This window comes from Bacillus rossius, chromosome 10 (genome assembly GCF_032445375.1).
Source record: "Bacillus rossius redtenbacheri isolate Brsri chromosome 10, Brsri_v3, whole genome shotgun sequence".
Lineage (NCBI taxonomy): Eukaryota > Metazoa > Arthropoda > Insecta > Phasmatodea > Bacillidae > Bacillus > Bacillus rossius.
Window position 1 is genome coordinate 43,735,752 of NC_086337.1, and position 27,991 is coordinate 43,763,742.

At 34.1% G+C, this 27,991-nt stretch overlaps 2 protein-coding genes across 10 annotated transcripts in view; one reads left to right on the forward strand and one right to left on the reverse strand.

Moving 5' to 3' along the window:
- LOC134536044 (synaptotagmin-14) overlaps positions 1-27,991 on the forward strand; it is a 252,140-nt gene that overhangs the window by 24,670 nt on the left and 199,479 nt on the right. The gene's annotated exons all lie outside the window — the stretch shown is intronic.
- LOC134536041 (uncharacterized) overlaps positions 1-27,991 on the reverse strand; it is a 57,005-nt gene that overhangs the window by 2,360 nt on the left and 26,654 nt on the right. For 2 of the 7 annotated variants that reach the window (XR_010075752.1, XM_063375558.1), the window contains exons 2-3: positions 17,199-17,303; positions 10,972-13,110 (exon numbers count right to left, since the gene is read on the reverse strand). Coding sequence is in view for 3 of the 7 variants with exons in the window: in XM_063375556.1 (XP_063231626.1) it covers positions 11,023-13,110; positions 17,199-17,207 (2,097 nt within the window). In the remaining 4 variants the exon portion in view is untranslated. Of the gene's footprint in view, positions 1-5,631; positions 13,111-17,198; positions 17,304-22,625; positions 27,622-27,991 lie in introns of those variants that run through there. The other 5 variants (XM_063375556.1, XM_063375555.1, XR_010075754.1 and 2 more) reach the window with 3 other exon arrangements.

The window sequence follows — 27,991 nt, forward strand, 5'->3', positions numbered from 1 at the left end:
AATAAATACATTTCTTAATAAAAACATTCGCAATATTATTACTAAGTTGTAAAAGTATTGAAAAAAAATGTAAGCTAGACGAGAAGGTGTAACATAAATAGGGTGCTAATTTCATATTTTCATTTCATAGGCCTGAGCTTAGTATTAGGATTAAAAAGAAGTTTCTCTGCGATGGGGATAAAAGCACACACACAGAGCCTTTTGCCTTGATCTATTATCAGTTAAATATTAAAAAAAAACACATCAGTTACAATGTAATGATTATTGATCATAATTTAATAATGATATGTGTTGCAACACATGATGATGGAACTTGTATACAGAAATTGACTATGAGTTTTTTGTAAACGAAATGATTTTATTTAAGCAGTGAATGACTACGAATATGTTACACAGAGATTTAGGAACAGTGGTATTTTACGAAAAATTTAAATGCTCAAAATATATATAAAAAAATTAATACTAGAAATTAGTATCCTAAAAAATTATAAACTAATGAGAAACATATACTAACAAAAGACCTATCCTAGAATTACAAATACAATTTAAGTCATGTTGGGGGTTGGATAGAAATGGAATTTAGTAAAAGATTGCGTTTGTAGAAAATATTTTTCATTGAAAAAAAGTTAACTTACTCTTTCTGGGTTCACTAAAGCTGTGTTTGCATTTCCTTGCTAAGGTCCCCTCGAAAGCTGTCTCTAAGTTACAAAGCCACACGTGACCACTGTTAGAATTCACAGGAATAATAGGCGAGACGCCCCATGATCCTTTGTTTAGTGACATTCTTCTGTTCGGTAGATTTCGAAGTAAAACTACCTACTTATTGTAGCCATTACCATGGAGAGACTTCCGGAAAAATTTGATATGGTTTTTTGTTTCATGGTCCATAGACCCCAAAACCATCGTCAGCTCAAACGTTTGTGTGTGTGTGTGTGTGTGTGTGTGTGTGTGTGTGTGTGTGTGTGTGTGTGTGTGTGTGTGTGTGTATGAGGGGCTGAACACCACAGTGGTGTTAGCCAGTTTTTGGTGGGCATTGATTTACACTCGGTAATGTGTTATAAACATGCCAATCTATCAACATAAGTCGTGAAGTAAGTCAGAGCTTCATTTGACTGCTCATAGATGGCACCAGTAGTTTGAGTGATATACAGGTCAGCTGTTTTGTTACCAGCAAAAGTGGTGTGAGCAAGCAAAAAAAAATCCTACATTTTACCTTTCTCTATCATCTAATGACTCACCTAACATTTGAGTGTTAGATAGGACCCATGCTACAGTCTACCAACTAATGGTACCAAAAAGTTGTTTGTTTAAACACTACCTACTATTGATGAAATGGATAGCTGTTTGGCCGGATACCGGTTTTCCGGTTAACATTGAAGCCGGATAGCCGGAAATCCTGCTGCCGGATTGGCGCTACGTAACGAGCGAACTCGCTTATTTGGCGCACGAACGATCGGGCGGACTCGGGTGAACTCGGGTCTCTTCGTTCATGAGCGAAGTTGGGAAGAGTTTCATTGACTTGTTGAATTGATTGCAATCAAAATCATTTGAGGTTATTTAAAAACGTGTTGTTGTAGTTTGAGGTTATTATAAAAGTTTTAAAAATATATATATTTCTAAACAGATTTAGCGACGAAAAAATGACATCGGTAAATAAAAGATCGCCTTTATGGGAGTATTTTGATAAAAAAAACGTGACGATCAAAAGTACGGTGTACTTTTGTTATGCAATGTTAAAATTTATTGTGGCGGTGAAGAAAAAAACAAAATGAGCTGATCGTTTTTTTTTGTTTTTAATTACTTCATGGCAGATACATAATATGAAAAAAAAAATGATTCCATAATATTTTCTTAACATTATTAGTGTAATTTCATATGCTTTTATATAAAACATAGTTTTTTTAAATAAACTTCTGACTCACCCAGACAATACGATAATAACAAAATAATTTACACCGAGTTTTCGATTTTTAATTACTTTTCGTAAGGCACGTTTGTAGCAGATTTTTATTGACGGTAACCTATTTTTTCTAGGTACTTCTGCCATGGAAAATCATATAAAAACAAAACATCCAAATGAATTCCGTGCACTGAATGAAGATCCAGCCGCTGTTGCGCCTCCTACAATGCCTTTACCCATCCCGGGGACAAGTTCGTCTTCAGTATCGGCAGACTATGACAGAATCGTTCGAAAGGAAATTGCTTTGGGACGTAAATGACGCAAAAGCCAAGAAGTACCATTATTTGATAACAGAAATGGTTGCACTAGACAATGAGTCATTATTAGAGACCGGAAAAATTCGCGGATTCATTTCGCGGTAGGCTAGACTCCAAACTCGTACACCTTTAATGCTGAGTCAGTGATTGGACCACCGTTTATCTGAAGGACTCTAAGCCAATGAGAAACCTTCAACAAAAGAAGTATCAAATCACAAGCATCCCATGTAACGCGTGTCACGAGTCAGTATCCAATGAGCAGGTGCAATTTATCTCAGTACATAGAGGATCGTGGAGTTTATCCTAGAGGTCATTGAAACCGCGAATTTTTCCAGTCTCTAGTCATTATCCATAGTTGAAAGAACAGGCTCCACCAGACTCCCAGAACAAACTTTACCACGCTATAAATTGCCCAGCACCCTGCCGCAGAGTTTACAGCGAAATCCTTTTTTTTTTCTTTCTAAAGCTGGCTGTGTCTATGAAGACAAGCGAAACAGTTTGTTGCCTCTTAATGCAGATACATTTGTATTCATTCACCACAATTTGCCCTTAGTGCAGTACGAGTACAATTTTTGTTTGTTTTAAAATGAAAATATATGGTGGATATTTTTATGTGGACTAAATAAAGTACCTGAATTTTATATATATTTTTTAATCCGGTATCCGGTCGGATACTCGCTTATTATCCGGTATTCGACAAGATAATAAAATTAGGCCGGACATCGGATAGTTATCGGATATCCGTTTCATCACTAGTAACCTACCAATCTGAAGAAAATACATTATTGTAGAACATATGTAAACATTGTTGATATTATGGAAATCTATGCTGGTAATGGAAAAAAAAGTAATAAAAAATAAGTTGGTTATATATTTCCAGAAAATTTTACGAATTGATAATTTTCATCCTTGATACCTACGGAATGTAAGCCCATGCGCGTTTGAATTTTAAAAAAATGTTGCGACCAAGTATATATAAAACAATGAGGGTGAGAGGAGGGAAAAGGAAATAGTCTCGCTCTTGAGCATGTGCCAGGTTTCCGCGTGCTCAGACGTGCAGAATTGAGCATTTCAGCGAGCACTGTGTACTGGCGACAAACAGGAAACCCGACGGCGAAGGAGGAGAAGAGGGTGAGGAGTGTTTACAGAAGCTGGTAGCGCGCGGCAAGGCACGAAAGGCGCGCTACAGCGGCACGGATCGGCTGAACGCTCCCGGAAAGTCAAACTTCCGGGAGTTTTTTTACGTGTAACATCTTAGCTCTCGGCATACGGCATTAGGCGGGAGTAACTTCGTGGATGCGACGGAAGTCAGTTGCATGGGACGGAAATGTGTGCCATCTGTGGCAGACGGCACGAACCAAAATTCACAAAGCCAAGGGGAAACTTTATAGTATTAACTTATTAGTAGAGACTGGAAAAATTCGCGCTTTCGATAACCTCTAGGATAGACTCCACAACCCTCTACATACTCGGGAAAATGCCACTTATTGACTCGTGACACTTGTCAACTGGGACGCTTGCGATTCAATACTTTTTTGGTTGAAGGTTTCCCATTGGCTAAAAGTCCTTCAGATAAACTGTAAGCCAATCACAGAAGCAATATAATTGTACAGTTGTTTGGATTCTAGCATATCGTGAAATGAATCCGCGAATTTTTCCGGTCTCTATTTATTAGTACATTTTAACAATATGAGCAGTATTTTAATTAAATTCCTAGTCGAAAATCAGGTCCAAATCCGTTTTTTTTTTTAAGTCTTTTTAGTTTTCATCGGGACCGTTTCATTCATTATGTAGTTTAAAATTTCGGTCTGCAAATGTAATGATTCAATAGTCGACGTAGCTGCTTCGGCAGCGACTTCTAGCGGTGGGTGCGGAAACTACGTGTGATTCGCGTCAAGAAATGTAGTTGAAAAAAACACGATTTGCGCATATTTATCACGCTCGGCATTTTTTTAAAAAAAGAATTCTATGTTAAATTTCGTGTCCAAGTTTCGTACTATAGGTGTATTTGCAACATGACAATTTGCTCCTTACAGAGGTTAGATGTTACACATCTCTGGCGAGTACTAAAAGACTAGCTCACACGTGTTTTTTCTTTACTATTTAAGATTTCTTCTTGATTTAAAACCTTTTTTTTTCCAGTCAATTTTCCACTGAAGTAAACAATTTGTATCCCAGTGATAAGTTGAGTTTATACAGACTTCGAATGTCTTTGGATCATGGTCTACATCCTAGCTGACATCAATCCTTTACTGCCATGATAGTAAGTTTCATAATTATATTTTTTTCTTGTAATAATATTGTTGTTAAATGTAATATAATTATAATTTCTTTTTCATGAAAATTTTTAAAAACCTAGCCTATTTCAAATAAAAAATATTAAGATTTTAGGCAAATAAATGAAAAAGTGTGACTAAATATTTTTAATTCTAATGTGTAGAAAAATACGAATCTAGAATTCAATTCTTAAAATATAGTCTTGAATCCGTGACAAGCTCTCAAAAGTAAGTAATAAAATAATATATATACATAAACAGAAATTTTAAGTTTCAAAAATATTGAACATAATTTTTGTCTATCAAATAAATAATTTTGTTTTTTGTCGCGTTCCCTGCGATGCTAAACAAACACTCTAGCTGGCGGAAAAATGAACATTTTATGATAGTTTTTGTAGGTATAATTTATGTAGTCCTTTGTCAACTACAAAGGTTCTATAGTGTTTGAATGTATGAATTTACCTTCCTCAAATATATTCTTTAATTCATCTAATATTTTATCTCGAATATAAAATGTTTCGACTATTCAAGATTTTATGGTATTTGAGAATTTCAGGATTATATTGGCCGATCCCAAATATATTTAAATATTCCTAGTACTTTATTTTTTGTAAAATTCTATCACATCCATCTTTAGATCACATACATACATCAAGTGCATGTTATTTTATTCTGACTACAGGCTATGCAGAATATTTTTCTTACGTTCTGGTTGGTAAATTTAAGTTATTATTCGTACGGTTGTCATACATCCATTCCCTATGACAAGTTCTGCTCCTGTGCTATATATGTAGTCTTAAATTTAAATTTACATAATAAAAATACCGTATGAAATATGTAATTATTAATATTTTAATTTTTTAATTGGTAGTTTCTGGTGATTAAAAAATTAATGTAAAACAAGTTAATCATAACTAAATAAATGTAGCTGACGATTCAATATTTGTCTCAATTCCATAATAAGGGGTATCCATATTCTTAAAACTTGAATAAACATATGTTGCGAATGTTTGCCACTTCCTGTTTTCACAAATACTACCAGTTTATGTTTTATTTTTCTTTAAAATATGCTAGTTAAAAAAAATAATCAAATAAATGACTGTAGAAGTGCAGATCATGAAACTTCCTCGGAACTCACCTCGGCTATCATGTTGCGGTCTCCTGCTTGCTGGGGGAAAAAAAATCGTAATGAAACCCTTGCCAGTAAACCTCCGTGGCTTTATAGCATTCCTGCTATCTCGCCGCGTGACCTTCGCAGCGCCACTGTTTGGCGGGGCGTTTCCTGCTTGCAGTGAAAAAACAAGACTTGGAACACCCTGCTTGTTTGGTAAACACCCCCCATTCATGGAGCCCTCGCAGCCGATTGTGGCGACGTACCACGTGGCTTACAGGAAGCAGAAAAAAACAAATGTTTAGCCTTTTATTAATGACAACGTCAACATCTTTGAAGACAACCAGCGTTATTTCTAAATTGCTTTGTTTCTAAGTCACGATTTTTTTATATAACAGTTTTAACAATCCAAACACCCGGGATTCGGTTCGTACCTGCGAACGTTGACGAGAAAAGACATGTGAAACAAATTGTAGAACCGATTAGATATTGTTTGACAACTCGGAGGTCAGGTTTGTGGAAGCCTACGATTCACAGATCCTTTCGTTCACGCCCGGTATACTTTGCCTTCGTGTAACTTCGAGATTTTTTTTAACTTAAAAAAAGTGCTTGTTAAAAGAGTGACCTAACGTAACAAGTGACGTCACAAAGAGACTCAAGCCATTAAAAACGAGAAAACAAATAATTGTATTGTCTGGCCGAGTATTCTTTTTTTTTATCCGAAACTAATATTTTGACAAAACATGGCGTGATTGACTTGAATAATTTGCACGATTTTAAAAACGACATGACGTTTATTCTAATCACATAACGTCATCAGAAGTACTGAATATATTTGAAAAAACTAGGATATAATTTGAGCTTAAGAGAGCAGCTCATAATTAGGCGTAATAAAATAATGCAATCGTAAAAAATTAATTGTACAGTTTATAAAAAATAAATAAAAGGTATCAATTGTCCTTGGGTATTATTAACCTGTACACAGCTACGGGTTTTTTTATTTATTTTTTATTTTTTGCTGACCAGCGCGACATCAAATTTAGAACAGACACTCACTCCATAGAGTTATAGTTCAACAGTTCAGCTTATCGTACCAGGGGATGGCCACGTCTAAATGGTTACATGGTAACATGATGAAGCTTTTTCTTTTTTTATATTTTTTTTTTAGGTCATGGTCTGCGCATCTTGGTTAGAAGCCCAAAACATTGGCTGAAATGTAGCGTTTGCACGGTGGAAACAGTTTTAAATGACAGTATTGTGTGGAAGTGGCTGTGTTGTTTGACGACCGAGACTCTCAATTCATCAGACGTGGTCAAGCACCATTTCCGCGATGTTTTGGGCGGAACAATATGGCGATGGCGACGTAAAAAAAATTGGTTCTCTGTAAAGTCGGTTTTCGGACGATAGTTTAACGTGACAACGTCATAACAAAACATTGATGAAATGATTGCATACTTTTATGAATAAAATGGAATAATTTTTATTGAATTATCACTATTTTGTATGGATACAAAGAAGGAGTGAAATGAAATCTACAATTTAATTGATAAATTTACTTTTATTTGCACTCATTAATTCAAATATGTTTCTTACTTTAGCGAAGAGATTATTTTAACTATAACTGTTATACATGTTTGCTATTTAACTTCTTCCAATCTGTGTTATTCTGTTAAGGATAGGACGATGATAGGAAAAGTAGGAAACGAATGGAAGTGTTTCAAGTTTAATGTGCCTCGAAAAAGTCAAATCAATAGTTTTCCAATCGAGTGGAAGAGAGAAAGATGCGGCGCAAGCGTACAATGAGCGTAACGGGACACTTTTTCGTGCGTGCAGCCGGCGTTCATCGATTTATTAGACGTTGTCACGTCAAAAGTGGCTTTACTTACGTTACAGTATGCCGTTTCCTGACACTTCCTAACTCCATGTATCCTATCTCAATGACTTTTTTTGTATTTGGCAAACATAAGTCAACAAAGCGAACACACACAAAAAAAACACACTAAATTTGAATCAGTGACCTTAATAATAGAAAATTCTACTAGCAGGTAGTTATTGACTGATAAATTAGCGGAACTGGCATTGACTCTGCTTAAGCTGTGGAGATAATGGAAAAAACAGTAGAGAAAACAAAACATTTATAAATGAGTGCACGTCATTATCGGAAATAATCTGTAGGAATTCACTGCTTCAATTGGTGCTGTTTTAAGAAATTTGCAATCAGATTTACTGACTTCAAGCAGTTCTCGTACTATTTACAAATGTAAAGTGCACCAAGTATTACAGTAAATATTACAGAGAAATAAACTTATGGTTAAAAAAACTTAAAAAAAATCTCTCTTATCGTTGAATAAACTAAAAATTAAAAAATTAAATTAAAATTTTTGTTTTTTGTCCAATAGTCAAATAATGCATCACAACTCGTGTATAACTATAAACGTTGAGTGCTTGATATCATCTGTCTTAAAATTTCTGTCAGTAATAAAAATATGATTTGTAGGTAATAGATTTTCCATCACTAATTTTAGGATATAGTCAATACGAATATTTTAGGATATAGATATGTTCGACAATTTTAGGATATATTCATTACGAAAATGAATAGGTATATGAACTATTAACAATAATTAACTTAAAATTAGTAATGGGGTGCTTCAGGGGCACAAATGTGTAGGATTCGCACGTGGGGCCCGCGGAAATTTATAGAAAAAAAAAGGGGGGGAAAGGGGGAAGCGAGAAATTTTCACTTTTGCACTTGGGGTGCCCGTATGCTGTACATTGCCCATATTTTGGTCTACATGCATTCGATAAGAAGAAAACATTAAAATACACAGAAAGTTTTCCATAGGACATAGTTCTGACATCAAACACGTTTCATAGTCACGCTTTTGCAAGTACAGGTAGGCTCCCCTTAGTGAGGGGTTTCTTAATTCCAGCGCCCCCCCCCCCCCCCCTTCCCACCAGGGATCAACGCACAGGGGGTGCTTGATTTCATATGTCTTAAATTTTCTATCACTAATTTTAGTATATAGTCATTAAGAAAATTAAAGAAGAGAGCACCTCACGCTTTTAGTTATACAGAGTTGTAGTGCATCATTTGGCTGTTGGACAAAAAACTTAAATTAGATTTTATTTTATTTTTTTAATTTTTAGTTCATTCAACGATAAAAGCGGATTTTTTTAGTTTCTTTTATTCTTTTTAGTCTCAAAATAAATAAAAAATATTAAATATATGAGTAATTGAAACAAATTAAAAATACTAAATGTGAGTGATTAAAGTATTTATTTGTTACAAAGAACTAAAAATTAGTCATTAATGCTCACGTAATCTAGTTATTTCAGCTAAGGCGTCAAAATAACATAGAACTTTTCTTGTTATCTTAGAGCAATCAATTTCTTCTACTTGGAGACCATCCAGTGACTTTACAAGACTAAGAGCTACATAAGCCTGTCCGGAAGCAGAGAGATGCGATCCCAAATAAACAATTGCATAATCTACAGTGCAGGCTTGCATTTTATGCACGGTAGATGCTCAACTCAGTATTAATGGCAACATTCGCCTTTCAGCAGTACCATAGCTGTACTTCGCTGTAAACTAATTGGCTATTGGTTTAATTATATGTACACCATATGTGCCGAAATCAACACGGATTGATGGAATGCCCGTATCATACATTTGATCACGCCGGAAGAGTGGCCAGATAATTTCAGATATAGTGCCCATATTGCCATTAACAAATCCCGGGCACATTTTCCACCCTAACCCGACCTTGGAAACACTCTAAATCAAAAAATATGTATTTTTGAAATTTTCGAAATTTATGGTTTTTTTACCTCCTAGGGTAACATTCGAACCTGGGGCAAATTCCCACTATGTCCTGACCTCATGGATATACAAAAAGCCTGGTTTTTAGCCATAGGTTGAAATTAGTGGTTTTTTTTTGACACTCTGACCCCCCACTAAGGTCTTAAGTTAACAAAATATAGTATTGTCAGAGGTTCTTTGTATGTAGGTAAAATTTGAAAACATTCGGACGTCGAAAGTGGGTACAAATTTAATGGAAATATTTTATTACATAGTCCATTCATTCAAAAATACAGGTGAAGCTAATAAAAGCGTGGTATTAAGAATACTAGCAAAGAAGTACCAGCATTTTGTGTATCAGTTTAGTATTTTTATTCGTATGTGTCATTGCCCCCACCCCCTCCCAACCCGTTATTATTACACTGCCAACCATCGTTCATCTGTTGGATTTTGGTTTAGCCTTAGAGAAGCAAATGTAATTTAATTTTAACAAATAATTATTTTAATATTTTTAATCTAAAAAAAGTCTTGTATAAATGTAAAAAATGACTTGCATTTGAAACATACAGCAATATATACTGTAGTTGAAGAGTAAAATACATTGCACAGCCTAACCTAATGTAATTTATTCAACTAAAAATATTAATTTGCATCTGTTTATCAGACAAATAATCAATTAAATTTGCAAGACTGATGGCACAGGCTGACAGTCTTTATTTAAATTTATCACAGGTTCCGTATTTTAATATATATATATATATATATATATATATATATATATATATATATATCACAATTACTACACTCCAATTTTAACGAATTTACGGGCCTTTAAATAAATGTATTTTACAATCAATAATAAATTAAGCACAGAATAACAATTATATATTAGACAAAAAAGTATACAAAAACTGTATGCCGCAGTTAACGCATACAGTTAAGGTGTCCTTCCAACAATGAACTGGCGTTCTCTTAAAACTTTTTTTTTTTTAAGAAATCGTTGGAATATCAAAACCTACCAATAATACTAATTTTTCAGGATTAAGTACTGAAGTACTTTATAATTTCTAAATACTTTTTTTCTAAGAGCATAACTACTAGGTATCTAAAAATAAATAATTTCAAAAATAGTTAATTTCGATAAATACCTAGTTATCGGTCATTACAACTTGTTATATTATATCAAAATGAAATTTATAAATTAATAATTGTAAAAGTTAATTTTTAATACAGAATAATTCAATGTAATGCTATTTAATTTTCAAGCAAGCATTGGATAATGCACATTTTTACAAAAAGTATTGGCATTTAAAAATATTTCATATTTTCTTTGGTGCACTGCTGATTTAAAAGACTTTTTTTATGAACATTTTAGACGTGGAAGTCAAATTGCAAAATGCGACAGTATTAAGACATGTAATACAAGCTTATAATACTTCACGAAGTTTACATAAGTTAACTATAATATTCAATCTTTTAAAACACATAATCTGATATTCATGAACTAACACACACATAAATATGTACATGTAAAGCAAATATCAATTTATTTAAAACTTGCTTACATTAATGAATATGACTATAGCCCTATTTTTGTGAGCTCAGCTGTATGGTGGTTAACATTCTTCGCAATCATTTTCGTACTCCTCTTCTGTATCGTCGTCGTCGTCATCCGAGTCTGAAGTAAACATGAGATGAGGTTCTTGTTCTCGCGCGTTTGAAGTTCTGGAGTGTTCGACATAATCTCCAACGCGGGGACTAGGATGTAAAAAATCAGTCCATGATGAGTGTGGATATGACTTATGGCCCAGCTGTGCATCACTGACAGACAAACCAGCAGACTGAACAGAAAAAATACCACTAGTACGATGTTCACCTGAGTCCAAATTTGCATATCTATCGGGAACACTAACGAAAGTTCTTCCGAAAGATTGAGTCGAAATTAATGAATCTCTCTCCGGTATGTCAGACCAAGAATGCTCAAAATTTTCTCTTTGTTTCATTAAAGAAAATCCACGATTTCCAAGTGTGCTTATATGGGGTTGTTCAGAATTAACTTCAGGAGTGCCAAAATCTAGAGGATATAATTGTGAAGAGAGAAAACCTGTGGGTAACCTCCGATCATTACTATCAGATAATCTGCTATAAACTGACCAGTATCCTGGTAAGGATTCCGAACCACCGAAGCGAGAACCACCATAAATGCGGAAACCTTGATTTTCAGCTAAATTTGAAGAAGTGTCACTACCAAGAGATATTTTTAATTTCTCCCGCAGCGAATGTGTGGAATCCAGCGATGTACTATAAAACGTAGTGAATGGATTTTGAAAAAACGTTTTGACATGTGGGACATAGAGGGGCGAAGTTGTAAATGATGGACTTGAACCTAAAAATACCGATCCACTTCGAGCAGAATTTTCATCTATACTTTGTTCTTTATTATGAATCGATACAACGGTATCTTGACTTCCGGAAGACAGCTCTGTGCGTGACGATTTACCTTCTGAAAATTGAACTTCTGTATAAACAGAACTGTTAGATACTGAAGTTTCAGGCACTACATAGCCAGAAATACTTGGTTCACTAGATACTTGACTATCATTCAATGTTGTATTATCGAGATTTACAAACGAACTATTTATTTGCTGGATGGATTTGGCACTCGAATAGGATGTTTCATCTGATTTTGATGTTGACAATTCTGATATCAAAGAGTCTTTGCTCTCAGGGTTACCAGATACTGGAGTTGACTGTAACTGTGGTTCAGATGCTAGTACTGTTATTATAGACTTATTATAGACGGTGTTCTGTGATTGTCCTTCATAAAGTTGGGAAGAATCAACTTTGCGCTCTCCCTTGGAAACAGTTTCGGAGATGTCGATATCTTTATTATCAGCTGACAGGGCATATTCATCCTTATCCTGCGGTAAGGGAGTTAGCATATCCTTTTTATTTAAATCTATGTGCAGAGAAATGTCATCATTGCTAACATGTGCTTCAAAATAAGTTTTGGGGTTTATTGTAGGGTTATCACTGTCAGGTTCTTTTCTAGATTCTGAGAGAAAATTTTTGTTTGCAACCAGAGCAGCATAGGAAGACGCGAAACCTCTGGAATCTAAATTAAGATCATATTTTGAATATATTGATCTGGTGATGATAGGATCACAGTAATTGCTGTCGGCAGGAAAACTGTGTGAGATTACGTCAGAGTCTGTTTTCTTTGGAAAGAACGTATCAGGTTCTATAAAATGGTAATCAAGTAAAGCATTGTTATCGCTCTGTTCTAATGAATCATAGACTTCTCTTTTTAAGATTAAGTGGCCGTCCACCATTTCGATTTTTTTTACAGCTTCCGCGACATCGCCATTTTCGGTTGAGGGAGATGATGGGTGAACAGACGATGGACCGAGATGATTACTAGAAACTTTAGAATCACTAAATAAATCTAACTCGCCAACACCCACTTTTTTTCTGGCTGAAACTGCTAAGTCGGGTGCGCTATTGCCTCCTACGCTCTCTTTGTATTTTTCTCCATTCTCGAGACTTGCAACACGAATAGATTTCAGCGACGAAATAAGCGTGTGTTGCAGGGATTCTTCTGGACGATATTCTGGAGAAACAGATCCTCCAGCACCAATAATATCCCCAGATCTCTTGTGCTGAACTGATGCCGCAGTAGCCGCCAATGAGAGGAGAACATGGATCTGAAATAAACGAGTTATTTTACTGATTTTTACTCACTCATGCGTACAAAAGCTGCAAAATGTTTATCTAGCACTCATATTATGTACCAAGCTTGCAAATATAAATGATATTAGTATTAGATTACTAACGTACTATTTTATTCTAGTAGCCCAGGCATTTTTGGGGAAAAATCGAGCAAACATAAAAAAAAATCATAATGTAGTTTTGAAATTTGGCACAGACATTCCTTTGGGTGTTAAAAATTGTTCCTAAAAAGTCCCCATTTCTCATATGCCGGCTTCATACTTTTTTAAAGTCAATAAAGGCGTAAGTGCCGAAATATGCATATCACGACTGTTGCGCGAAAAATATTCATTCTGATATATCAAAATGTGTTCAAAATTTTAAAGTTAAGGGCCCTTAGTCCTTCATCATTCGTTTTTATTACTTTGTACACAGCAAAAATTATCTTATAATCTAATTTATACTCAACTAATGGAAGTAAAATGTATCACTGCTCTATACAATCACCAATTACATCAAATCCACCACTGATAGGCAAAAATATACCTTTATAAATGTTTTCCGTTATTTTATTAGCTTTAAATTGGTGGGTCAAACATATGTATGCGATAATAATTAACTGACATATTAAGGATTACAAGGAACTACTGCACAACAATGGGTTTTTGAGCAATTTAAGTTAATATTGACTATAGCATTTTACCAGGAATCAAAATAATGTAGGTTTTAAATTTGACACAGACTTTCCTTTGGGTGTTAAAAATTGATCCTAAAAAGTCCCCATCTCTCAGATGCCGGCTTCATACTTTTTTAAGGCAATAAGTGCGTAAGTGCCGAAATATGCATATCACGACTGTTGCGCGAAAAATATTCATTCAATTGTATCGAAACTTGTTTAAGATGTGAAGTAAAAGGCACTTAGTTATTTTACATCCATAATTGTTGCATAATACATAGCAAAAAAATGAAACCTGATATAAAATCAATTAATGGAAGTACACAATAAAAAAATTATCCAGTCCATTAAAGGTACTCTTCATCAGAACCATCATTGATAACAACATTAGTGCATGTTGCCCCACGACATTTGGCACACATAATACCACACTGCAGTCCATCCCGCACACACTCGCATTTGTGTCTGCATTCACTTTTACAGTTACATGATATCAAATTCAGGAGCTGTTCTGGAGCTGGAGGAAGGGATGTTGTTATAGGAACAAGTGTGCCACTCACACTTTTCCATCCCCACTCAACAGGATCTAATGAATGGCCCAGCCACTCTTGCACCTGTAGGTAAACCCGAAGAGAATGCTATTTACATGCGGCAATGGTTGGTGGAAGAGAGGCTAGCTGGAAAGAAGCACTAACAGGCATCTTTGCTATCTTGCAGGTAAACATATATACTCTCATTTCATCCAAAGTGGAATAGTTATCATGTCCCTGATACATTGCAATTGCAAACTTTTCTCCAGCTGCAATAACCATCTTCTTGTCCGCATGTGGACATGTAAAAACATGTACTGTTCTACGAATGGAAACATCGTTCTTGATGATGATGTTCCATGCGTGCGTCTTTACCTTACCGAAGAAAGCACTGGTTGTATCTGATCCGGTCATAGCATGACAAAACAAAATATAGTTTTTCATTTCACCAATGTCCTGCTGAATAGCTGATATACTGTAAATCTTTCCTGTTGTATTGCTTGAGGGTGGATGGACAATTTCAATGTGTGCCTCTTCTTCTGACCTCGCAGTCAACATCGTAAGGATGTCTGAATCAGTAGCTATTACTTTTACACAACAGCTTGTTGAATACTGAAGAGCAATAGCTGCTATAGTGGTATCAGCATCTCCTGAGCACTGAATTGCGTGATGACCTGAAGCTCGAAAATAAGTTACTAATAATTTGATGAGCCCATTTTTGTTATGGCAATTCCTCAGAAAGTCCATTTACGTTGATGTAACAACATTGTTAGCAGCTATTGAAATATCGGTGAAAGACCTCCCTGGAGAACGCCGCCTTCGCTCTTCCTCTTTAGTGGTTAACTTGTCATAACCATCAAACACTACAGATGCTGTCACAGAAAAATGTTTTTGGACGAATGTAACATAAACCTCACATAATTGACCAAATGTAGCAGGTCTTGGCCACACAAGCACATGCAAGAGGTATCCTCCATCGATAACTACTTTGCAGTCTATACTAATGTTCTCATTGGTTACCTCACACGATTTTAAGATCTTTGCAAGCGATGATTTTGCTGTTTTCCTCATTGATATTTCGTCAAATAGAGATGGCTGTTTTGAAGCCAACTCATATTTGAAATATTTCGTGAAGTCACTCTCATTCTTCATTACACAAATGATACGCATGAAAAGTTGCTGCGGGTTCACTGGGATTACATCTTCTCTCTGTTTCAAAGCCCTTGACATAATTTTTATATATTAGAATGAATATTTTTCACGTAACAGTCGTGATATGCATATTTCGGCACTTACGCCCTTATTGCCTTAAAAAAGTATGAAGCCGGCATCTGAGAGATGGGGACTTTTTAGGATCAATTTTTAACACACAAAGGAACGTCTGTGCCAAATTTAAAACCTACATTATTTTTATTTCTGGTAAAATGCTATAGTCAATATTAACCTAAATTGCTCAAAAACCCATTGTTGTGCAGTAGTTCCTTGTAATCCTTAATATGTCAGTTAATTATTATCGCATACACATGTTTGACCCACCAATTTAAAGATAATAAAATAACGGAAAACATTTATAAAGGTATATTTTTGCCTATCAGTGGTGGATTTGATGTAACTGGTGATTGTATAGAGCAGTGATACATTTTACTTCCATTAGTTGAGTATAAATTAGGTTATAAGATAATTTTTGCTGTGTATAAAGTAATAAAAACGAATGATTAAGGACTAAGAGCCCTTAACTTTAAAATGTTGACAAAATTTTGATATATTAGAATGAATATTTTTCGCGCAACAGTCGTGATATGCATATTTCGGCACTTACGCCCTTAGTGCCTTAAAAAAGTATGAAGCCTGCATCTGAGAGATGGGGACTTTTTAGGATCAAATTTTAACACCCAAAGGAACGTCTGTGCCAAATTTCAAAACTACATTATTTTTTTCAGGTAAAACACTAAAATTCTTGGGCTATAGGAGGACAAAAGCTTATCAAGTCAACTATATTTTGAAACTTTTATACCATTCCTAATTTAACACAAACGTAGTGTAATGCTCACTCTAAATGTGCGTTAAATTAGTGACATTTCCCTTCTAATCAATAAAAAAAACTTATTGAATCACCGAAATATCTCTAAAAATAACGATTTAATCATACTAATTGAAAAACAATTTATTTTTCTGTCTGAATTATGCTGACACAAGTATTAGTTTTCAATTAATTATATTTATTCATCTGCTGATATTAAATTTCTAAGTTCACTTCATTTATTAATACTTTGATGATTTAAATCATTCATTTTGATTTGGGGTTTCTTTAAATGAGATATAAAACTTTTCGCGATAGTAATATATATTTGCACGTGAATAATAGTTGGTGCGAATTATTTTCTGTGAAGGCTTACCGTCAAATCAAAATATTAATTTTTAATTTCATTACTAGGGATATTAATAAAAACAAGATATAATTTTACTTTTGCCTCAGGACTCTAACATCATTAGGAATATTTTCGTGTCCAATTAGAGGTAAAAGCATACAAACCATAAAAAATAAACAAAATAAAAGTTTTTTTCTCTCCTTTTTTCAGAAAGAAAAAAAATATCTGAGACACGTGACACGTACACGTACATGTTTTCTCATCGTTAATAAAAGTTAGTTTTTTTTTATAATCGTCTATTACTTTGATGTGCTCGCACTTTTCTGGATAGATAAGCAAGAATTTTAGAGTAGTCTGAACAGTTATAGCTAAGTAACCTTCTTTGTTGATACAAAAAAAAAATTTCAGATTTTGTGATATTGTTTTGGAGTCGTATAGACTTCACGTCTGTCTTTCTTTTTTAGTTTGGTGGATGTATATTACAATATACTCTTGCAGGTCGGTCTCACCTTTGACATATTCAAGAAGGCGTGCAGGTACGGGCGTTATCTGACTGACGCTGTAACTGCGATGAAATGATGCAAGTCATTGGTTGCGAGTCCACGACATGCAAGCTGTAAAAAAATAAGAGGAATTTCGGCATTAGGTTTCGTAATGTAATAAACACGTAAGAACCAAATTTTGCGTAACATGAAATGCATATCTTCCTAATTTGGATAGTTTTAAAAAAAATTCATGTGTAGTGCATTGAAACATGATTAACATTTTATTAAACATTTTCGAGAAATCGGCAAACTTTTTTTTTTCATCGTAATAATTTTTAATTCGATGGCGGAATATATTCGTTATAATAAATGAGAGTAGCACTTTGATCACAAAAAAAAAGTTATTTAAGTCTTGTTGTAATACATATTGGCTGTACAAACACCAAAAATATTTGACATTTCAGCACGTGCATTATTATTATTACTTTTTCGTGACAGCCTAATGCGAGAGACTTAAAGATGACGCGATACAATTGTTACAGGTATTATGTATTTGAACAGGTTCCGAAGGAAATTTAAGTCCGTTTTTCTTCCGGCTGATTGAGTTCACCCTGGTTACAAGAAAACCTTGACACACTTCCCTGGATCAAAAATGGAATTGAAAACTTTTTTCTAAATAGCCGACTGTTGCAAATAAATTCAAACATGATTAAACTGTCAGAATTTCGAATCGCTTTGTTTCATAAATAGTGTTTAAGGGTTGGAACCTTTGAAACAAATAGGTTTTTTTGGAATTATTGCCGATGTTTCATGTGATACGTCACTGCCTCCGAAACCTTTGCGTCGTACGTCGAAACTGCAAACTAGAAATTTGGAAGGAAAAAAAAAATTATGTAAATACAAGGCGCTAATCTGGATAGTAATAAAGGCTGGAATAAAACACTGTCCCTGGTATTATAATTAAATTTCACATTTTTCATGATATGCACAAATGTCATTATAAAAACCGATTTTCAAGGGCAGATGCCCTTAGAAACTGAGCTAGGCTGTAAGTGACTTACATAAACTCTACCACCGTTAGAAATAACTTCGTGAAATATTTCGGGCTAGTTTAAAAAAAAAAACTGTTATAAGCCAGAAATTGCGTGTACATACTGTTTGAGTGAAGGCGTCTCAAAACAATTCCCAAAGTATTTTCAGGGTTATTTCTAGTAAATAAAATAAGCAACATTGTGTGCTTGAGTTGCGCATGTATTTAAACATCTCGGTTGCCAATGCTTTTCAATAGCAGAAATGATCTAGAGTCGTAGATTTCCAATGCAATCGAGTCCTGTTCGTTGGGATAAAAATATAGTGACCGACATTTTTATTTAAATTCTATCACTATTTTCTTTAAATAATAATACACTCTGTACGCAAACGCATCGTTTGGCATCCAGACTCACTTAAAATGTTCACCTCATCTGCGACCTTTGGTGACACGTTACCGTTTTATTTTATTATTTTAAGCGAAGCACTTCAAGGGTGTATGTATGTTTTACCTCGTGAGGAATGATAGCTGTTGTCAGAAACTTGTTTTTTTTGAAAAGCCTGCTCTATAATCCGTTTTATTATCAAAAAGAAAAAAAAAGTGGTTGTCTGTAAAGTCGGTTTACGGACGATAGTTTAACATGACCACGTCATAACAAAACATTGATGAAATGATTGCATACTTTTATGAATTAAATTGAATATTTTTTATTGAAATATCACTATTTTGTATGGATACAAAGAAGGAGTGAAATGAAATGTACAATTTAATTGATAAATTTACTTTTAATTGCACTCATTAATTCAAATAAGTTTATTACTTTAACGAAGAGATTATTTTAACCATAACTTTTATACATGTTTGCTATTTAACTTCTTCCAATCTGTGTTATTCTGTTAAGGATAGGACGATGATAGGAAAAGTAGGAAACGAATGGGAGTGTTTCAATTTTAATTTGCCTCGAAAAAGTCAAATCGATGGTTCCAATCGAGTGGAAGAGATAGATGCGGCGCAAGCGTTCAATGAGCGCAATGGGACACAGCGTAACGGGACACTTTTTCGTGCGTGCAGCCGGCGTTCATCGATTTATTAGACGTTGTCACGTCAAAAAAAGAAAATAATATATATATTTATGCCCCCGAGAAGCTGTCTTACCTACAAGCATGGATGAGAGGCAGCCTACTCAAGTATTAAACCTGTCGCTTCTAGGAAGCATAAATAATATTGTTATTTCGCACTTTATGGTGACACATTAGTACGACTTGTAGTTTTTCGAGTGATAATTCCCTTGCAGTGCGATTATTACAAACAAGAATAATTCTCTCCTTGCATATATTTGGATTGTTTCTACGTGGCTTCCTCAGGAAGGAAACATTTATATTTATTTACAACGGAATGGACATCAATTAAAAATAAACTCGTGTATTAAAAAAAACATTTCCCTATTTACTGCCAAGCACAAGGAACATGAAATTCAATCATTTCAAAACCCTAAAATGAAAAATAAATAAAAGAACACACGTGGAAAGCTAATAATTCAACTAACAAAGAATAAATTCGTGTGTTTTGTTCTACTCCTTAGCATGGTCAAGGTTGCTTGTTACCTGGACCACAAGTGCGCAGTTTTCCAACCCCGACATGTAAGCTCGAGGATGCAAGAAGCTGTTCGTAGAGCCAAGGGCGTAGTCATTAACCAGCTCAAAACTACTGAAGTATGACTCAATTTAGGGCCACTGAAGATTCGAAATTAGAGAGTAGCCTATTAATTAATCACTTATTATGACATAATCATAAGCAGTGGTAGCGTAAAAATCTACTTTCCATAAGTGGCAATATTCCTCTAAAAAAAATGTGACGTGGAGTTCACGCGTGACAGAAGTAAAACTTCTTGCTTATTAGGTACAGAGATATTATTTACATTATCAATCACATTATTCACATAAAAAAATTAGACTTATAAAGTTAATTGCACAAATCAATACATTTTTCCCACTCAAATAAATAAATTGAAGATACTTCAAAAAAAAAAAAAAAAAGAAATATGGTAGCGTCAATCGTTAGCCGTTACGAAAAGTGAGGAGTAGACAAACACAAGCATCGTTAGGAGAATTCCGTAGCATCACTGTTGCGTCATTTCCACCTCTCCCCTGCTGTCTCCCCTTCCGGCCTTTACAACTAGCATACAGCATGCTACACTACCTACCTATCCCCCCCTCCCCATCCTAGACGGCTTCCCATTCGACTGCTAGAACATGCGTTGGAGTGGCGTCGCCGCTTACACTCTCTCCTGCTCTACCTGTTTCCCCCACCACGTACCTAACTATTCCCCTCCCCATCCGATAGCCTAAAACTGAATTTTCAAGCATCAATTAAAAAATCTAGGAGAGGACCCTTAGGCCTACCAGACAAAGGCCCTTCCACAAAGCCTGGCTATATCAATGCGTAGAGCCATGATTATTTCAAGTATTATTCTCACTCCAGAATAGACTTAACTGTCATTCGTTTAATGATACCAAAATCAGAGGGCTTTAATCTTTAAAAGGCGGTTTACAAGAAATAAATTACCGGACTTTGTTTCGTATTGGATAAATCATGTGAGGTAACGGAAACGGAACGAAAACCTCAGACAAATTCCAAGAACTGATAGGACAAAGGTTTTTTCCTGTATCGAGAAAATCGTAACTTTGCTGTTAGTTTTTCTTGCGTTGAAGTAGCCTTTCTCCTACACGTGTCTTCTTTCATATTTTATGTATTACGTAAAAAAACTATAATACGCTATACGCACTGCAATCCATCTGTACGTAATTACGCCAGTCGCTATGTTCAATGACTTTACGTGCGAATATTCGATTGAAAAGCCATTCTCTTGACCTCTGTGTTCTTGCTTTTCTCCTCAAATTCCTCGAGTAAAACCAAGTGTTAAATAAATAATAGTTTAAAAAAAACTTTAAAAAACACGCTTTTATAGAAAATCCAACTAAAAAATAGAAAATAAATTTTAATAAATTTGAATTAAGAATAGTGTAAATAAGAAAAAAATGTATTTTATTGTAAATAAAAGCGTGGGGTGTCAATAGTTATAAATATTTTATTGACAGATATGAGTAGAAGGATTATCAATTTGATATCATCTTAAAAAGCACCCCACGCTTTTTTTTTTACAATAAAATACATTTTTTCTTATTTACACAATTCTTAATTAAAATTTATTAACATTTAGTTTATATTTTTTATTTGAATTTTCTATAAAAACGTGTTTTTTGAGTTTTTAAAACTATTATTTATTTTTCATTTTTTAGTTGGGTTTTCTTTATTACATCAATTTACTTATCCGAGAAATGAGCAATTTGGGCGCCTGCTGCCTCCCTTGGATGAAATAGCTGGTTCTCAGGTTCCCTCTCCGAAAATTTCATCTTATTCAAAGTCGTAACTTATCCGAGAAATAGGTGATCGGCGCGCCTGGTAGTTTCCCTTCTTGGTATTGGCGCAAAGACACTAGGTACCAGTTTTAGGAAAACAAAAAAATCGCTAATCCTGATTATCCTAGTAAGGATAACGGGTCTAAATGTTTAAAATATTGAATTGTCATCGGTCCTTGATAAGTATGCCAAATTTCGAGTTAATCCGACGTTTTTAAGGGGGTCAAAATCATGTTCAAAGTTTCCGTTACATACTAACATACATACGTATGAAGCTAATAAAAGCGTGTTAAAAAGAACTTCCAATATATCGTGTTGCCTTCATTAGCTTTTACGATCAATAATAGAACTCTGCCTCTAAATACTCAACTCTTTAACATCTTTATCGTCTTAACACCATTGGGCTAAGTCGGAGTTTATAAGTGAAAGTAATAACACAATAAATTTTACTGATCAAAACATTTTAATGATAAAATACTACCACTTTTATATAACACACACAGATACATATAAAATATTTTGCAGGTTTTATTCATTTCATTTTGAACCAAATAAAACTTTTCCTGCGTAATAATACAAAATAAAGAACCTCCATTTGAACTTGTACAAGTTAATATTAATATGTACAGTTTGGATAAAAAATAATTACAAAATTGGATAATGAAAGTAAATTCCATATATTTCAACATTTTACTTCACTGCTACCGATATAAGGGTAGCATTGCAGGTATAACTTTGTTCAGTCAGTGTAATCATGTAGAGGACCAGTCTTCTTCGTAAAGGTACAGTTTTTTTACACAAATAATTACATAACAAAATTCACTTTCTGTAGAATGGCCATTCACAAACAAGCGTGAGTTTCGAGCGCCCATTTTTTTAAATTGCTCAAAAAACAACTTCCTTGCTACGTTCACTAACACGGCCCTGAATAATTTCAACCATCAATGTATAATTTTTGTATTAAGAAATAAATCACAAACTAGCTTAATTGGTTGCGTTAAGTCTAGTTTTGTGTTAGCAAACTTTTTCTATCACGCATCCAAACCTATTGAATGACTTAGGTTTATAATGGTAGCGACTCCAAAACTTATTTGACAGTTACATAAGCGTTTACTGAAAAACAGTACCACTTGAAAATCGTTAAGTACTAGACGTTCTATGTGTTTATGATTTGCGGATAAAACTTCTCTAGTTTTGTTGAGCTGTATAAAGTGTAAGCACGTAAGAATGTTTATACGTAATAATGTTTCTCACGGTGGTAAAATCAATTTTATTTTTGTAAAGTACGATATTTTTAACGTTAAACAACTGCTGCGTAACAGAAAATGAATTAAAGCTACAATTATTATTACCACAGAAAATTGCAAAAACCACTAACAACTAGTTTTTTATTTTAAAAATGTGTTCTTTTTGAACATTCTTTCTACTCTCTGAATGCATTTATGAACTAGCAATGGCGGTAAGGGAAAAAAAGGGGGGAGAGGTTGAAGATCGGGATTACTTTGAATTACTGTAAAATTCAGGGGGTTTCGAAATATAGTAGTCAAAACTTTTTGCAGCTTTAAGTTAGCTACACATTTCACCTTTGAAAAGTTCAAATAATATAATTATTTCATATAACAAACACAAATCTGCAAAACTCTTGTCTTAACACCACCATGTTCTGGAGACCTTCTTTTAAGAACAATACTTGTAAGTGTTTAATTGATTATTTATAAGTATGTTTATTAATAATTATGTGTTTCTATGCTGACGAGGCGTGACAGAGGAGATGAAATAACGTAATTTGTTTAATTATTGTAGCGGAACTTTGAATGCTTGTATATGATTGCTCTGTATGCGTAAAATAATTGTTTTTAAACGATTATTGTAAATATTAATAAGTTACATGTCCTGGCACATGCATAGCATGACAGATAAACAGAACTTATTTTAAATATACTAACAAATATAATTTTTACTTGAAGGGCAGTTGGTTTTGTGTGCTTGTTATGACAAGGATGTTGAATGTAATTTATAAAATCATTCTGACACACACTTATATTAACATTACAACAGGTTTCAATTTAAAAAATAATAGTTTTAAAGTATCATAACTTTATTCAGAAAACATAAAGTAGTTGAATAAAAATATTAGTTTTTATTAGATATCTCAGGCTCAAATCTTGCGTTAACTCAACGAAGACATTTAAAAAAAAAATGGTTTTCTGTTACCATCAAGTTTGATTTGATATATTTTTTTTACTTGATATAGTGTTTTTTACGCTTAAAATCCTGTTTTTTAGTAAGTAAATATTAGGTAAAAATAAGGAAGACACATTTTATAACGAACTATGTCATGTAAGGACTAAATATGCATAAGTTATTCACCCAGTTTCGAACCTAAAACCCGGTGATCGAAAGTAAGCACCTTAGTGGTCTCGGCTACGGAGATCACGGTAGAAATTTCAGCAGTTCCTTTGCATGCTGCCGAACTTCGTGCGTTGAATAAATTTACTGGTAAGCAAATTACACGCAGAGATTAATGTTCGCTAAATAGCCTACGTGTCACGTGAATGCGTGCTGCTTAAAGTTATAATTCCAGTTATAACTTGCAACAAGCTCTTTAGCTGCGGGTGTTGTCACACACTAAGAACTTTTTGTCTTCGACAGATTATTACACTTACTCTTGCGTAGTTACCTCTTGTTTGCTTCTCATTTGAAGGCTGGGAAGGAGGCAAGAGGGTGTTAGTATGCAAGTGCGGTTTAGTATCATCGTTATAAGCTTGACCATTATATTTTAGAATATCAATATCAAAGTCACGATTATTTTAATTATTATGTGTAATTATAAATTTGGTTTCAGGATAATGCAAGCTACTTTTTAAATATTTACTTTAAAAGTGAGTTTGAAGTGCTCATTTGAAATTTTTTCTTCTAGTTAGTATGTTTTTATGTCCATTATGTTTTAAGTTTTTGTATTATTTATTAGGGTGTGATCAAAGGAAATTTACAATGTAAAATCACCATATTGTATTTTTTAAGAAAGCTTGCAGAAAATCTAGTCTAGCTCAAAATACAATACTTTTTAAAACACTGACCAAGATACCTCCCCCAAATACTAACCAAAAAGAGAAATTATGTGGAAAGTAAATAGAACTGGAAAAAAAGAAAAACATTTTATGTAACTTATGTAACTCTGTGGAATATATATATATATATATATATATATATATGTGTGTGTGTGTATGAAATATATATTGAAAGTATATATGAAATTTTTTTCCCATACTTGTAAAATAGTAATACAGAAATTTTATGAAGATTGGACATCCACACATTGTAAAGTGAAAACAAAAACTAACATCCAATTTGCTTGTCATTTTTTCTATGATAAGCTATATGCACAATCCTTAGGTGTAGGCCTACTATTTGTACCTGGTACCTATAAATAGAGATCACCTCATCACCACATCAAGTGGAAATTTATTCTGATGCACGTGACCGTAGCAAGGACTGGTGATTGAGAAATAACTTGTTTGAAGAAAGATAATGAACTAAAAAATAATAATTAAATGGGCCCTTGAAACACAGCTTCGCAATGAAAAAATTAAAATACATATAAATATTTACATGGTATTTCAATAAATATGTTAATATTAATTATCTGCGTCTAAATAACAAATACTTTTTTTTATTCCTCAGTAACTATTCATTTTTTGAGATAGCAAATATTACATTATAATTACATGCAAACATTATAGATAAAATTCAGGGCACTGAATCTTTATTGTGAAATAATTAATCAGTACCCAGTATATTTTAAATGAATATAATATTTATAATTGAATACTTAAGTATCCAAAAGTATATAGACCATAGAGTTACCTATTTCGTACAGAAATAGAACCATGGCTATCTTATCATTCTAAAAAAAAGTTCATGAACAAATGACATTCATAAGAGATCACTTTTAGATTAAAATTACGATGATATTGAGCAGGGGCTGAAATTCAACAAATAATTGCTGGAATCATAATTAGGTGCACATTATCCTGGTTAGATGGGTTTCTCCAGTTACAAATGGAACGAGGTACGATTGAGGTCAAAGGCGTAAACTTTTTCAGCTTTATTGAAAGGTGATATCATTTATAAAGTAACGATATTCTTGTTGTTTTTTTTTTGTTTCTTCAAAAGTCATTGATAAAATTAGGATAGGAAAAAATAACAATCAGTGAAGCTTAAACGTAAATACTTGCAATAAACTTTGTTTAGCACTGCCAATTTTCATTCTTAACAATGAACATGCCAATGTAGAGATTTTCAATATTTAGCAGTTGTGACTTTTGATCAAGTGAGTAGGAATTTTATACGAACAAAATATTTATTATCATGTATGATATCAATGTGTAGAAATAATCGGTTCATTTACTTATTGCATTTATGCCCCTGCTTATTACCATCGGAACTTTTGCCTAGAAGGGATCTAATCCGACTCTGCGGGTGCATTGAATGAAAATTATATTTTTCCACTCATGTATCTCCCCTGAAGCATTTTATCAGCTGTTCATATCCACCTTTTACAATAAATTCAATGAACGATGATTAATTCATTAAATGAAAATCCCCAAATAGCAAACATGCCTAACAAACTACATCATTGTCAGTAATGCACCAACAGAAAGTTATGCACTCATCATGTTTCCAACAAATCCCGAAAAGAATGCAATCTTCCAGTAGAATTCAACCTCACGTAATTCAATCCGCATCCATTCCGTTCAAATGGTGTAAATGTAAACTGAAGAAGCTACACCATAACCACTCCAGGCATTGAAGAAAGTTCCACGAACAAATCGGGCATTGTGTCCATAAGTTGCGCCTGGACTAGTGGAAGTATGGACTCTACCATCTCCACGGCAGGTATGCTGCCCGAGTCCATTAGACACCCTGACAAAGAGTCCACCACCTCCAGTCGCACGATATGTATCACCATGTTGACAACTCCAGACACACCCGAGTCTTCCATTAATTTCTCAGCATTGGATTTCATTAGTTGAAGAGGGACCAAAAGTTGCAGTACTTGAGTCCACACATTTGCCAGTAGGTTAGCACTGTCTCCCATCAAGTCTTTGAAAGTACCGGCTCTTTCTAGGCACACCAGAGTAAGTAGAATTTGCGCAAGTACAATAGCTGAAGGAGTGGTTTTATCAATTAAAGTTTTCGATTTTTCGTAGGCACCTTCAAGTGGTAAAACTTTCTTAATTGATTTTAGCGGAAGCAACGTCTTCAGAGAATGCATCAGTGCCATGGCGAATACAGTGACCATGTCTGCGATGATATCTTCTATATAATCTATGGGCTCAATAGGCATCGCCATATTGGAAGCCTCTGTAAGGACATTTGCTGGCAGTGTTGCAATATCCATCAACAAATCCTCCTTGGATGACACAGAGTTCATTAACATTATGAGTGGAAGCATTTTTATTGTTTGCGGAAACTTATCTCAAGTTTCTACAATATCTGAATAGCAATTGAACACTTTTTAGTTGATAAAGGTGGGATTGCTAGCAATGAGATGTATCTGGAACAGCGAAAAACTCACTAGTCACTCTCCTTTGGATAGTGTAGTGAAAAGTTTTAACTTGAAAAAGTGTATCTTAAAAACTCTCACTCTAATAAAAAAAAAATGCTCTTTTATATCTTGACTCCACGTTTACACCAGTTCTAGTAGATAAACGTTTTTAACGTTTTCAAGCCTACTAAAATAACAATCACTTATGTATTTAAGAACGCAGGTTGCTCTAATATAAAAAAATATGTGAAGACTATTTTTTTTCCCCAATTAGATGGGTTCTTGACACCACAACTGGTGTTTTATGGAAATGTGTGGCCTTTGTCCTCCTTCGTACCTCTGGGCTGATAAATTATTGGACTAAATCACTTATCTCTTCCACGAGAGTCAGCAAGTTTACTTCCTCGTTGTTGGCAGACGATAACAACCGACTTCTCTGACCACTTTCTGAAACAGAAGATACAGCTAAATTACTTGAGGCAACATTTAACTCCTGAATCACTTCTAATCTGATGCATAAAATCTGTTAGTTTAAAATCCCGGTCAAGTTCGTTAATGTGCAATAGGGGTAGAAATGGGGAAGGTTTTTTTTTGAAAAACAGAAAAATCCCTGTAACTCCCATAATATGGAATAAATCATATCCGTTCGAAAGAATTGTAACTCGTAGGAGTAATACCCATATATATATATATATATATATATATATATATATATATATATAATGGAATAAGTTTTTGATACGACCAACCATAATTACAAGGGATTGAAAAAACAAGTGTTGGAGTACAGAATATCAAATCGTACAAATTGTGTGTT